The following is a 14,055-nucleotide window of genomic DNA, read 5'->3' on the forward strand; positions in this document are numbered from 1 at the left end:
ATAGATAGATAGATAGATAGATAGATAGAATGCGTAATTGTGTGGAAACAATTATGAAAGAGGCTATGCTAATGCTAATGCAAGCAATTATTTGGTATCAGTCTGCGCCCCCAATCATCCATGCAAGAAATCAAACAAGAACGCTGACATTGCCATTTCTAACAGTAGATGGCAGTAGGCTAAGACACCTGATCTGGTGGACTCACCAGAACTCGTAGCCTCGGTTTGCAGCAGTTGCACAGCAGGCAGTGGAGCTGATCAGTTGAAGGGCATCAAATGAAACAAGAGGTGAGCTTGCAGCGGGTCCTCTTGACTTTAGTGTGAAGCAGCAGCAGATTGTCTTTAAAGCAGGGAGACATTACATTTCGAAAACATGGCAAATAAATCAAATTCATTCTCCAACAACAAAGAAGAGAAATCAGATGGAAATAATGCATTCCAAAGGCAAGATTCGATACAGAAGAACAATATGGGAAGCCAGAACATAAAAGACCATGTCAATTCCGTGGGTTTTAAGATGGATCGGGAGGAAGCCATGGTTGGGTTCGATGATCTGGACGGGGAAGCAAGACAGCACGGCTTCATGCAGAGACAGTTTGGAGCCATGCTACAGCCCGGGGTTAATAAGTTCTCCCTCCGTATGTTCGGCAGCCAGAAGGGGGTAGAAAAAGAACAAGAACGGGTCAAAACTGCTGGATACTGGATTATACATCCCTATAGCGATTTTAGGTAAGGAATCGAAAGTCACCTTCTCACGCCGTTGATCACATTCAGTTTGCTCTCTGCAGTAAAACACATTTACATGGTTTATTGTCTTCATTTTAATAATGCCGATTTACATATCATGCACATCTACTTAGACTACTATGTTTTGTGTGTGTGTGTGTGTGTGTGTGTGTGTGTGTGTGTGTGTGTGTGTGTGTGTGTGTGTTAACAATACTGTATTATTGTATCTGGTGTGGCTGAGTTTTAAAAACGAGATGTCCTTGTGGTTCAAACTGGTAAATGTCATCTTGTATTATCGCAAATAAGCACATAAGTAAATACATAAGTAATTAAATACAATGGAAATCGTATGTTTTGATATCACTAGCTAAACACATATGTTTTAAATATAAAATTATTATTATTAGCTCAATAATAATCATTTGGGCATTTTTTTTTAACTCAAATTACAGACATTAATATTTCAATATGTGTTCAGACTGATATTGGTGGGTCAATTTATTTAACATTCTTAGCCTGGATTCCTTTATTGTTTCACCCTTTTGCAGATTACATTAGATATCGCAACACTAGTTTTCACCTGTATCTCATTAGCATGATGCTGTGTGCAACACCTCCCTCTCTGCATTCTGAAACACTTCAGAAGCGCTATGGTGAAATATTTTACTTTCATACACCTTTACTCGGGTTCTTTTTACGAGGTTGGCACAAAATAGCTACATTATATGTTCATCTACATGTCGCAACGCCGTTCAGTCCAGATCATATATACGTTTTACTCACTATATTTAGATTTAATGTTCAGAATCGAATGTTGTGTAAAATCCGTAGACTGATTGTAAAATGCGTTTACACCAAAATAGTTTATGTTTCAACCTGCTACCAACTTTATGGAAACCATATCTTATTTGTCATGTTCATTATGTCAGAAATATTCTATAATTGAAATTACCGTTACCACAAACATGCTATTCAGCATACAATATTGTAGGCGCCACAAACATTTTTGTATGAGATAGGAAACACAACATATATAATTAAATATACATCGACTCGATGTAATCAAAAGCTACATTAAAATAAAATTTGCAACACATTCGAGCATTGCTCTAATACAGGGGATTGGATATATGAAAAACTGCATTGTCGTACAGCCATCATGCAGTTTAATTTACAAAAAAAAAAAAAAAAAAAACAGAAAGGTTTCTGTAGTATGTGCAATATTTGGCAGACCTTAACTGGGAGCTATCCGTGGTGCTGAAATTAATTTCTATTCACAACGCGGATGATCTACTGTACATTTCAAAAATAAATATCGTTTTCGACAAAGAAGAAAAGCTAACTCAATGATCAAAAGCTCCTTCATAAAAGCGACATTCTATGTGATATTCAATTTTGAAGACTCTTACTTTGCAATGTGGTGAGCGGGTTACTGCTACCTACTGTAGTCATTCCTGCAGTCAACCTTAATTGTCCACCCCTTTGAACCACAAACAAGCAGTGTGATTTAGCAGAATAATTATTTTCAAGTTGGTATGGTCTGGTTGGTAGTTGTGTTGTGGAAGGATTTGGGGTGGAGTTCAATTGAACAGTTTAGTTATATTTTATATTTTTTGTATTATGGATAAAAAATAAACTAACTCAGGAGTAGCAGAAGCATCAAGGGCTAATTAAAAAACAAAAAAACAAAACAAAGCAAAAAAAAAAACAAAACAGGTAAATCTTAATAATCTTTTGTCTACATAGATTTACATGTTCATTATTTTTACAGGGATAACATATAATTAAGCCAGCTGACTATATTACATCCAGTAAATACTGAATGTGTCTTTGCTATTTGCAGCGTTTATCCATTCCATAGCATTTGTGTCTGTAAGTTATGAAATGTGGCACCTGGTCTACTATAGGTGTCAACTTTTGAAAATATCAGAATACTTCTAATTAATGAGGTTACTTTTGAAGGGATGGCATGCATAGGTCCTTTTTTTTATTTGAAAGTACACTACAGGATGTAAATAACATTTTCATTTTTTAAAATAATCTCCTGAGCTGGACATTACTCAATTGAAAACATATGTTTCTTATTACAGAAAATAAATCCTTGGTAACAAATAGGTTTTTAAAAATGTACAGCTGGTAAATAATATATATTATTTACATAGCTAACTTTATGCTCCATATTATTATTTTTTTAAATAATAAAAAGCTGTAAAGAGGAATGCCTTTTAGAAACAGGGTACAGGCTAGTTTACTTTGCGATAGGATTCTTTTAAGTGCCTATTTTAGTGCCTATGCATTCCAGTTATCAGTGCTTTGTGCATTTAGGCAAGTTCACTGAAGCTGCAGCTCCCACACTAACACTTTTGCCCCATCACCTTTAACCTCTACATAGTAGGGTTGATTTAAAAAAAAAAAAAAAAAAAAAAACCTACTACTTCTACTTTAGCACTATCATGCAAGTCATTTTGGAAAGCTAGTTACAGGTTAACCTATGTGTGAGCCTGTCAAATGAAGATTCTGCTTTTTGTACAAATATCTTCTTCTTTACGGAGACCTCACACTCCCCAAAAACCAAACAGAATTAGTAAGTTTAAAGATTAGAAATGTGTGTATGATCAGTGAGTTTATATTTTAAAATGGTGATTCATATGTTACAGCTTACAAAATAGCAGTCAGGTATTATGCACACCTACCCATAAAAGCTTATATCTTTTTAGGCCCTATAGATTGCACAGTGGGTTAATGCACTTTTTTTTTATTCCTTCAATAATTCTGTCACAATTTACTGTTAAAGCGTTAAAATTTAATAGCTAGGTAGAAACATTTATCTAGGTAGGTTGGGTGTATACCTCTAGTTTGTATCTGGCTAAGGTCACAAATGAAATGGATTTGGTCAACAATGTCACATAATTACTACACAATCTGACATGATTGGCAGTCTCTAGACTTCAGGGGATTTTCAGGTCAGGAATAAGTGTACTTGCAGAACTACCAGAGTTAGGCTCAGTTGCTGTGTTCCTCACCTTTCATAGTAAAAGCACTAAACTAATAGACATCTGTGAACAGGCTGGCTGTAGCAGTGACGTCAGGCCAGAAAGGAACACAGGCAGTACTGGTGGGTGAAACTGAGACGCTGCTGTGTTCGCTGTTTTATTAAACACACAGAAAAATTAAAGGGTGAACAAAAACAGCACAATGCACTTTGGGCCAAAATAAATATACAAACAATAAACAGACTTACACTAAACAAACAGTGGCCGAACAGACTAACAAGTGCAGTGCTGATGCTTCCAGTACGCTGTAGCAATTATTTATTTTCTCCTACCTTTTATTCTCCTCTCCATACCCATTCTCCACTCATGAACACACAACCCACGAGTGAGTGCTTCATGCCCCTATATATACAGCTGTGCCGAGATTACACACTACCACAACCACAACAAAAAAGGAAATGAAAATTGCTGCAAAAGATGTCCCACCCCCTATTGAAAGAATTGCTGCTTTTAGTGCAGGGTATGGTAACAAGCCTGATGTTAAGCCCATGTGTGACAAATCCCACAGATGTATGCTAGTCATGTACAATTTACCTCTAGGCTTGCAATTTGAGTTATAAAATTAAATATTGTTGATGTATTGTTCAGTACAAGATTTAAGCTACAATAAAAAAAAAAAATATAATAATAATAATAAAAAAACATAAGGGACTATTGAGTTGATCTGAAAAGAAACAGCAATAGATGAAGACACTATTTAGATAATTAAAATACACTATGAAATCAAACATCTTCAGTGACATTGTACACGGGTCTCTAGTGTGCTGTAAATATGTAAAATATGAGTGAGGATCCCATTTCTATTATGTAACCCTCTGCGGTCCATTTATTCAGCGCTTGTCAGGCGTGTCAGGTCCAATTTATTTTCACACACGCTGTTTATTTTATACATGCTGATTATTATTATGCATACTGATAAATCCTCTCCTGATCAATCGTTTCACCAAACCCCTCAATAATGGGATCCAAGTCATTATTTTATTACTATAACATCTCAAAAAGCTCTGCAAATGTCTGTAATATTCTGGCTGGATGCAGAAGCAGCTACCTCCTTTGTTTATGTCTGTGTTATCTCTGTGGTGCATGGAGCTATCTGATACACCCTTTTTTTTCGGTTTCATTCGGCTCCTATTGGTCTCACTTGGCCATTGATAGGTTTTCGCAAATGATTACACGACATCTGTATTTAGATATGCTAGCAATTGGTTTTTTCTTAACTGGCTCTAAGAATTACTTCATAATTTGTCATTTTTTCTGTTTGCTTATTTGCTAAATTAGTGCTCATACAAATTAAAAAAAGTAGTTATTATGCATGGTGAGAAATTACGGCAGTGCCAGCTACAGGGAGATGCCATGAAAGCTCTACAAGTTTAGCTGAATCCTGATCTGAATATGCCCTGCCATCAGTCCTGAGCCATTTGTGGCAAATTATATGGTGGTTTTGTCACGTGACACATTGAAACCCAGGTCTGGAAGAATCATCCTGTTACCCACTAAGAGCTTTATTTGCCCAAACATGTTTTAGTAGCAAAAGTAACAATTTTGGAAAGAGAAAAATAATTATTTTTGCTGTTACCTATCATCAATCATGTAGTTATTCTTGTTCCCTAAAAAAAGAATGTTGCAAATTCATCTTAACTTTAAGGTGGTCTAACAGCTATTCTATACCTGTGGCAGAGCAAAGCTTTGCCCTTTTTAAATTGGCAGGGATGGGGTTAATTTCCCCTACCTGCCTGGGTTTATTATGTTCAGGTGGCTGGGGTTGATTAGTTGATTAGGTTAATTAACGATCAATCAGCGCCCAGCCACCTGACACAAAAGGAGGCCTCTGCTTCTCATTTGAGGGGAGGGAGCTGAGGAAGCAGGTTGGTGGTTGGTGGTTGGTGGTTGGTGGTTGGTGGTTGGTGGTTGGTGGTTGGTGGTTGGTGGTTGGTGGTTGGTGGATTCTACATCCAGTGAAGGCATTGCCCAGCCTGGAAACCTTTATTTTTGTAAGTTTTTTTTTTGTTCTGTTTTTTTTGTGTTTAAATCCCTTTATTTTGCCTTTGTGCACTTTTATTTTGTATTATTTATAATAAAATAGTTATTTTTTTTAACTTCAGACTGTCTCTGGGCCTCTATCCTCTCGCCAGCCTGCCACATTTGGTGTCAGAGTGCGATAGCACCACCTAGAGGCTCAGAGCAGTATTTTTTTTTTTTTTGTGGAATTTTTGGGATCTTTTCTTTTAACATGGGAAAGAAGAGCAGACAGCGACAAAGGCAGGACAAGCAGCAGCTGAAGAAATGTAAGCTGCTGCAGCCACCACTGGAGGACCCGGCCAGCCTCTTCCCCTGGTGTTCCTGGTGCGGGAAGGAGGACCATCGTTGGCGGTCCTGCCCAGATGTGCCACCGGCAAACTGGTGTGGCCGGTGTGAGGAGGACAGCCACAACTGGGCAGGATGCCCCTACAACCAGGCCCAGGAAGAGGTGCAGTGTTCACCCTGGGCATCAGGGGCCACCCCACTACCTCCAGCACCACCACCTTCACCACCATCCCAGGAGATCTGGGACTGGTTGATGCACCCTGAGGCAGACCTCGTCCACGATCTCCCCATAGTTATCAACACGCTGTGGCGTCGAGATGGGGAGAGGTGGGAAAGGTGGAAGGAACAACACCACCAGGTGTCCTTCCCAGAGGTTGCCCTCATGGTGGTTAATTACCTGGCGGTAGACATGGGAGATGCCCCGGTCACTCCAATAAAGAGGGGTGAGCCGCCTTCCCGAGAGCCAGAGAGGGGTGAGCCGCCTTCCCGAGAGCCAGAGAGGGGTGAGGAACTGCCGTCCCCAGAGCCAGAGAGGAAGGAGGAGCTGTCGTCGCTCCCAGAGCCAGAGAGGGAGGAGGAGCTGCTGTCGCTCCCAGAGCCAGAGAGAGGGGAGGAACTGCCGCCGCTCCCAGAGCCAGAGAGGGAGGAGGAGCTGCCGCCAGTCCCAGAGCCAGAGAGGGAGGAGCCGCCGCTCTCAGAGCCCAGAGGGGAGGAGCCGCCGCTCTCAGAGCCCAGAGGGGAGGAGCTATGGCCCAAGGATGCCTGCCTTGCACCGCCCAAGGATGCCTGCTTTGCACCGCCCAGGGATGCTACGCCCGCTCCACTCAGGGATGACACATTTGGATCGCCTGGGGTTGCCTGCTGCTTGGGGGCTCCGACATCAAACCCGCCCACCACCACCCACTATAACAGCTCACCCAAGGGACATAATTGGACTCTTGGGGGGAGGGGGGTGGGGGGGAAGGGGGGAGTTGGCCGATTGCGGCCGGTGTACGTTGTACATGGGAGGAGGTGTGTGGCAGAGCAAAGCTCTGCCCTTTTTAAATTAACAGGGATGGGGTTAATTTCCCCTACCTGCCTGGGTTTATTATGTTCAGGTGGCTGGGGTTGATTAGGTTAATTAACGATCAATCAGCGCCCAGCCACCTGACATAAAAGGAGGCCTCTGCTTCTCATTTGAGGGGAGGGAGCTGAGGAAGCAGGTTGGTGTTTGTGGTTTTTGTGATTTGTGAATTCTACATCCAGTGAAGGCATTGCCCAGCCTGGAAACCTTTATTTTTGTAAGTTTGTTTTTTGTACTGTTTTTTCTTTTTGTGTTTAAATCCCTTTATTTTGCCCTTGTGCACTTTTATTTTGTGTTATTTATAATAAAATAGTTATTTTTTTTGAACTTCAGACTGTCTCTGGGCCTCTATCCTCTCACCAGCCTGCCACAATACCATTTTAACAACCTGAATCTGATGTTAATTAATTGGAAACTGAGTCTTGACAAGAGTGTAGCAGTTTAAACCCTAGGTAGTTATACGACTAAGGAAATGACTAATGTGCCTGATTGATAGGACTGTATTAAGGATACCAAATATGTAACGCTAATGGAGTGTAAATGATGGAGAAATTAATAAGTCACGACACAATTGTAATATATTGTCATTTAACAAAGAAAACTTTGAAAAATTCACCTCAGATCCAGCTCCACATTTGCTCAACAATAACCTTGTGAAGGGTATGAAACTGTTTAAAAGGTGCTATTAACATGTTTTATTGCTTAAAAATGGAAGCTCTCATCAAGAGCTTATATAGACTCAGAAGATATGAAATCGTGGCCCGAATAAATTCATGATTTTACAATGTATAGCAATTTTTAATAGGAAACTGACATTGGTTTGTAATGTACCATAAACAAAAAAACATAACAAAAACAACAATGATTTGAAATCTTAAAATGGTTCTTATATATACCTAGAGTAAAAATATCAAGTAGTAAATAAATAAATACACAAATGTGCTTTGGTCTCTAAAACCTTCTCACATCAAGAACATAGTGCCCATGTTCTTATGTTTCAGGTTGATAAAAACTGATTCCACCTATGTGATTTGTTGTATTACTGCTTGAATACATTCAAGACAGTGTTTCCTAAGGGAGTGGTTGAAATAATATTGCAGTGTTGCTTAATGTATTGTGTCGTTGTTGAGACTATTTTTTATTTGACTACTGTTTTTCTTTTTAGGTTTTACTGGGATTTGATCATGCTTATAATGATGGTGGGGAATCTTATAATCATACCTGTTGGAATCACCTTCTTTACAGAACAGACAACAACACCGTGGCTTGTGTTTAATGTAGCCTCTGACACGATCTTCCTTGTGGACCTTGTCATGAATTTCAGAACTGGGATTGTCATAGAGGAGAGTTCAGAGATCATTCTGGACCCCAAAGTCATTAAGATGAACTACCTGAAGAGCTGGTTCGTTGTCGATTTCCTCTCCTCCATACCAGTGGATTATATCTTTCTAATAGTAGAGAAAGGGTTTGACTCGGAAGTTTACAAGACTGCCAGAGCACTTCGCATTGTGAGGTTTACAAAAATCCTCAGTCTCTTACGCTTGCTAAGACTTTCAAGACTCATAAGATACATACACCAGTGGGAAGAGGTAAGATCTGTTTTATTTTTAATTTTTATGCTCATATGAGTAATGTGATGAAGCTGACTAGAAAAGATGACACACCTGTTTAAAAAAATATATATATAAACCAGTTACTAACAGTAATAACATTATTATTCTATCATTCAAATTGCAAAGACTGATTAAAAAAAAAAGAAACTTATGACTGGATGTGAACTAACTATTTATAAAGGGTATTGAAATGGTATATTTTATTTTAGCCAGGTATAATTAAAAAATGTGAAAGCAGTTCAATTTAAACAGCAAAACAAGATGTGGTAATTACAATTCATGCTGGCCTATCTAAGTAACACGCAGCATATTTTATCTACAGCTTAAGTGGTTAAATTAAGTTGGAGTTATGTTTCGATTCCAGCAATACAATGCAACTTCTTACTGTAAAAAGGGATCAAATGGAAAATTCACACTTAAATTCACATAAATCACAAGGTCAGCTGTCACTTGAACAGGCATAGTCTGTCTGCAGCAAGCAAAACTGAACTGACATGCTGCGAGTGCTGGCTGGGAGCGGTCTGCCATGAATATCACATATTGACATAAATCGCCATGTGATACATTCTATCATTTCAAATAAGCCTGAAAACTGGTAGGATGTATTCAGAATTTACTTAGTATTACCATCCTGTACTTATTTTTAATGCAATATATCCTATATATTATATATATATAATATATATATATATATATATATATATATATATATATATATATATATATATATATATATATATATTAGTGGGTGTGTGGGTCACACAGAGAAGGCAGACAAGAGGTTTATTGATTTAAACAGAAAAGACAATCCCGTTATTCAGCCAATAATTGTCCCAACCGTCCGTGAGGGAGTCTCCATCTCCGTCCCGTTGTTGTTCTTTTACACCGGGGCACTCTGTCTCTGTTTCCCCAGTTGGAACTCCACACCGGGTGTTTGTTTACAAGTCCTGTGGTCCAGACCCCAGCCCTGCAGGTAGGGCTCTGCGGATTAATCCTGGATCCAAATAAGCAGATCCCCACAGCCCCTGTAGCAAACAGGGATTTCCAGACACAAACAAAACAGACAGCTTTTCACAAGCGCTATGCTTAATTCTAAAGCCCCTGTTTCCGGCATGAATGAACCCAGTTTACATTGGAAAAGAGCCAGCTGACTAGCTGTGCAAGCTCTCTTGTACCAACTCCTCATCAGCCAGGAAGCCTACAGGTGTGGGCCAATTAAGGCTAATGATATTGTATTATGTTTAAACCGTATTTGCCTACCTAACCGCACCTGCAGCCTGTTCGCCCGCACCGTTAATCCCTTGACGTCACGGCCGGCGTCCAGCGCCACAGGTCCCTCCGATCGTTATTGACAACACCTGCGGGCGTGCCCCCAGCCTGCCATGAACGCCTCCTTGTGACACTTGGGAACTTTGGCTTAATATATATATATATATTATATATATATATAGATATATATTATATATAGATATAGATATATCTATATATAGATATAGATCTGAAAAAATGCCACTGATAACAATTTGGAGCAAAGCACTTTGTTTTGTTGCTTGCTAGGTTATGCCCCTAGTTGTCTCTGGGGTGGGTTGGTTCTTACAATCTCCAGTGCCTGGTTTTATTGCTCTGTGGGGGCCTCATTGCTGGTTTGGTACAGCAAAGTGACCAAGTTATTTTATAGCTATGCTGTATTGTGCATATAACATATATATATATATATTGCATACAGCAAATACAACATGTTATAATCAGCCAAAATAGCTTTATTAAAAATTAAAATAATATTACATGAATAAACAATTTTAATAGCATTATTTACCATGGAATTAGATGTTCAGATTCAGTTGTTTGGAATATGGTGACACACATACTAACTACTGGTAAGTTATTATGGAATCAGTTCTGTTTCTTAAATCTCTGTTGTCCTACATTCCCCAATTTTAGTAATTCTAAGCTTGGGAACAGGAGTTTTATATGTGCATGTATGTATAGCTTAACACTAGTTAGGTATAGCCTACTTAACATCATTATCAGATAATAATACAGTAGCTGCTGGACTAACAGTGGAGCTGCCATTTTATGGTAGTGAGATACTGTGCTGGTCTGTTTAGCGTTCAACAAATCTCCTTTGAAGAGAGGGTGTGAAATAGCTGTTGTCTATTTAAGGAAGTCTAAAAATGTTTGTGACAGTGTATGTGACCTGCCAGATTTGTCTTGGGTACTGCTTAGTGCATTTCCATTTTTATACTATTGATTTTAAATAGATGTATTTGATACAATTGATTTTTTTGTTCCAATCTGATAGAGTAGTTATAGTAACACTTAAACCTATAGTACCTGCCCAGAAGAGTGTGTGTGGCTCCCACCCATTGCAATGCAGCCCGCCACCCTAAACATTGAGTAACTTGTTTACGGGTTGTTTGGAAACCTGCGTGCAGATTTTTAGTCAAGGGGTATACTTTATGTTCAGTGATGAACTACTTTTTTGGACACATTTTCTTCTTTAGAAAACTAGTTTGTTGCCCAAGGGTGCACAAAGGAGAACCGCAAGTTCATTTTATTGCAAAAACATTATTACTGGCTAATCTATTACGCTAAAGGAGCAAAGTGCACCATAAGGGAGATGGGTTGTTAATTGAAGGGGCACTAAGTGCAAGTATATTAATATCTCGGAGAAAAAGAGAGATGCTTATGCATTTAGGATGAACTTGTATTTATTGCTCCAAGAAACAAAAAATACTGAATTTACTTGCTTCGTCAATCAAGTCCAATCACATTTAATAAAATAGCAGAACCTTGTGCAGCTACATCACCTTCACAATGTAAGTTCAACACATAATTGACATTTAAAAGGGTAGTGTTAATGCTGCTTTTACTAAACTTTTATTAAGAACCTTATTCTAAGGGGCCACCGGGATATGACATTTTGTACTTTATGTTGGGTTGTGTGAGATGAACACCAATTTGTCATTATTGTAATAATAATAATAATAATAATAATAATAATAATAATAATAATAATAATAATAATAATTTTAGTAGTAGTAGTAGTAGTACAAATAAAATTAACATTAAACTTGTATAGGATATATATGCATCACATCTCTGTGCATGATCACTCAGCACAGCCTTACCATTTTTACTGTATTTGCAGCATTAACCCACAATAGCATTTAAAATAAAAATTAAAACAAATGATAGTGAAGAAAATAAACTCAGGAGTACTATAACTGTCATAGAACAGACTGTTCCAGTATGTGTGAATCCTGGCATGATTCACAATAACTGGCACATTAAATGTGGAGATGTGCAAATTTCTGCTTATGAAGGGATGGCTGCCACCAGCAGGTGCCTTGGACACTGATTTAAAATGAACTGGCTACTGTAACTGTGCCAGGTGTCCAGAGGCTCAGGGGCTCAGCCAGTATTGTTGTAGCTACAGATTTAAAGAAATTATACATGTATCTCTGAAGATATCCAACAGATAATGGCCAGGCAAACACACCCACCACCATGTTTGTCATAAGTTACACACTGAAAAGACATAGTAACAGAAAATAAGATTTCTGATGGACCAATAATATTCCTTCTTGTTGATGTCAGGGGTGTTCAGTTCTGTACACTGTACACTGTATACTGAGGGGGTGAGAGTAAATCTGAAAATCTGGACCATGTAGGCAAACTTGAGTTGTTAACATTTTGATGACACAGAAGTTGTTAACATTTTGATGACACAGACTACAGTTTTTAAGCTGTTTGACAGCATAGATTAATGTCATATTTTAACAGAAAGAAAGCACATTTTACTGTGCAATTGTACACTGGGGCACGGAAGCGTTATACCTTTTTAATTAGTTAGAGAGCATAATAAAATTAAAAACAGCAGGCATATTGTCGTACTGTATACATGTTTTAGAGACATTTACAGACACATAAGCTCTTGCTAGAAGAAAAGCAGTGGGGATTTAAGCTAAGCATTAGATCAACCTTGCTGAAGGTTACACTCAGCACTTAGACAACCAGAAGGCTTATACTTTGATCACCACAGCCACTTCAGTGCCTCTTAGTAACTATTGTAACCACTTCAGATTCTTTGTCTTGGCGACATACTTTGTGTATGTAATTTTAGAATATTTGTCTTAAATATTTAATGAGTTAAAAATAGGAAAATTCATTAACCATTTTACAAGTCAGAACAGTAAGCCAGGGACTGGCGATGCATGTTTAAAGCACTTTTCATATGCGTGAAATCATCTTCTTAAAATCAGTTTAACCAATTTGCTTATAAATTATACAATTATATAAATGCACGTGCATGGCTCTGAGACTCAACCACGGCAGGCATAATCTAATAATGTTTTTGTGAATGTCTAGCATATAATTACAAGACTAACTTTGGTTCAGCTATTGTCATTAGATAAGTAAAGAGATTACATTAATCTGGCCTATTTTTTAAATTAAACCTTCACTTGGCCGATAGAATTCTGATTAAGTGTGTGGTGCAACATACTACTAAACACACTTGGTTAAGCCCTTCCCAGGGTTTTTTGTTTCCTTATATCGACCTGAGACATTCCAGTGCTTGTGAGCTGAAATCAAATCACCGTCATTTTGTGTGCATATGCTTAATTTTACACCAGTAATTTGGTGGTGAGAACATAGTCCAAATGATGTGTGATTTTAAACATCTCTCCAACTATCAAATATTTTTTTAACATCAAGATCATCAGTAGGATAGGGTTATGCAGCTAACATCAAAATATTTCCTAGCCAACTAACCCATATAAATGTTTCAAATGTTAATACACTGATTTTAGAAAAAAAAAAAAAAAAAAAAAAACACAATGCAAATATAATAATCCAATATTCATCAATAACTATAGTTGGTATTACATTTTAGATTTAAAACATTATTGAACATAAATTATGCAGACCTAGCTTGAAATGCCATTTTGTCAAACAAACAAACAAACAAAAAAAATAACCAATAATAATAATAATAATAATAATAATAATAATAATACACATGCAGGTGGAAGTACAGTTAGTAATTGCAGAATAATGTAGTTTAACATTATTATATTTCATAATTCTCCTGTAGCAAATTATGCATGTAAGGAGTATCTGAAGGAATCAGCACTGGTTACTGTTATTGAAACAGCCCACGTGTTTGGATAATAATATCAGGCCACCTGAGAACCATCCTGGCTTGAAGTACTCAAACGGCCTTTGATCTTGCTCTTACCCTGCCTGCTTCTTAGCTTGCCTGTCTCCTTTTGCAGCCCTATGGCTTTTAGTG

At 38.0% G+C, this 14,055-nt stretch overlaps 1 protein-coding gene across 1 annotated transcript in view; it reads left to right on the plus strand.

Moving 5' to 3' along the window:
• Positions 1–229: 229 nt before the first annotated feature.
• The window catches only part of LOC121304672 (potassium/sodium hyperpolarization-activated cyclic nucleotide-gated channel 1-like), a 63,721-nt gene continuing 49,895 nt past the window's right edge, over positions 230–14,055 (plus strand). The window contains 2 exon segments of the mRNA XM_041235940.1: positions 230–729; positions 8,312–8,735. Coding sequence (XP_041091874.1) covers positions 374–729; positions 8,312–8,735 — 780 coding nt within the window. The 5' untranslated portion in view covers positions 230–373.

This window comes from Polyodon spathula, chromosome 2 (genome assembly GCF_017654505.1).
Source record: "Polyodon spathula isolate WHYD16114869_AA chromosome 2, ASM1765450v1, whole genome shotgun sequence".
In the NCBI taxonomy this organism is placed as follows: Eukaryota; Metazoa; Chordata; class Actinopteri; order Acipenseriformes; family Polyodontidae; genus Polyodon; species Polyodon spathula.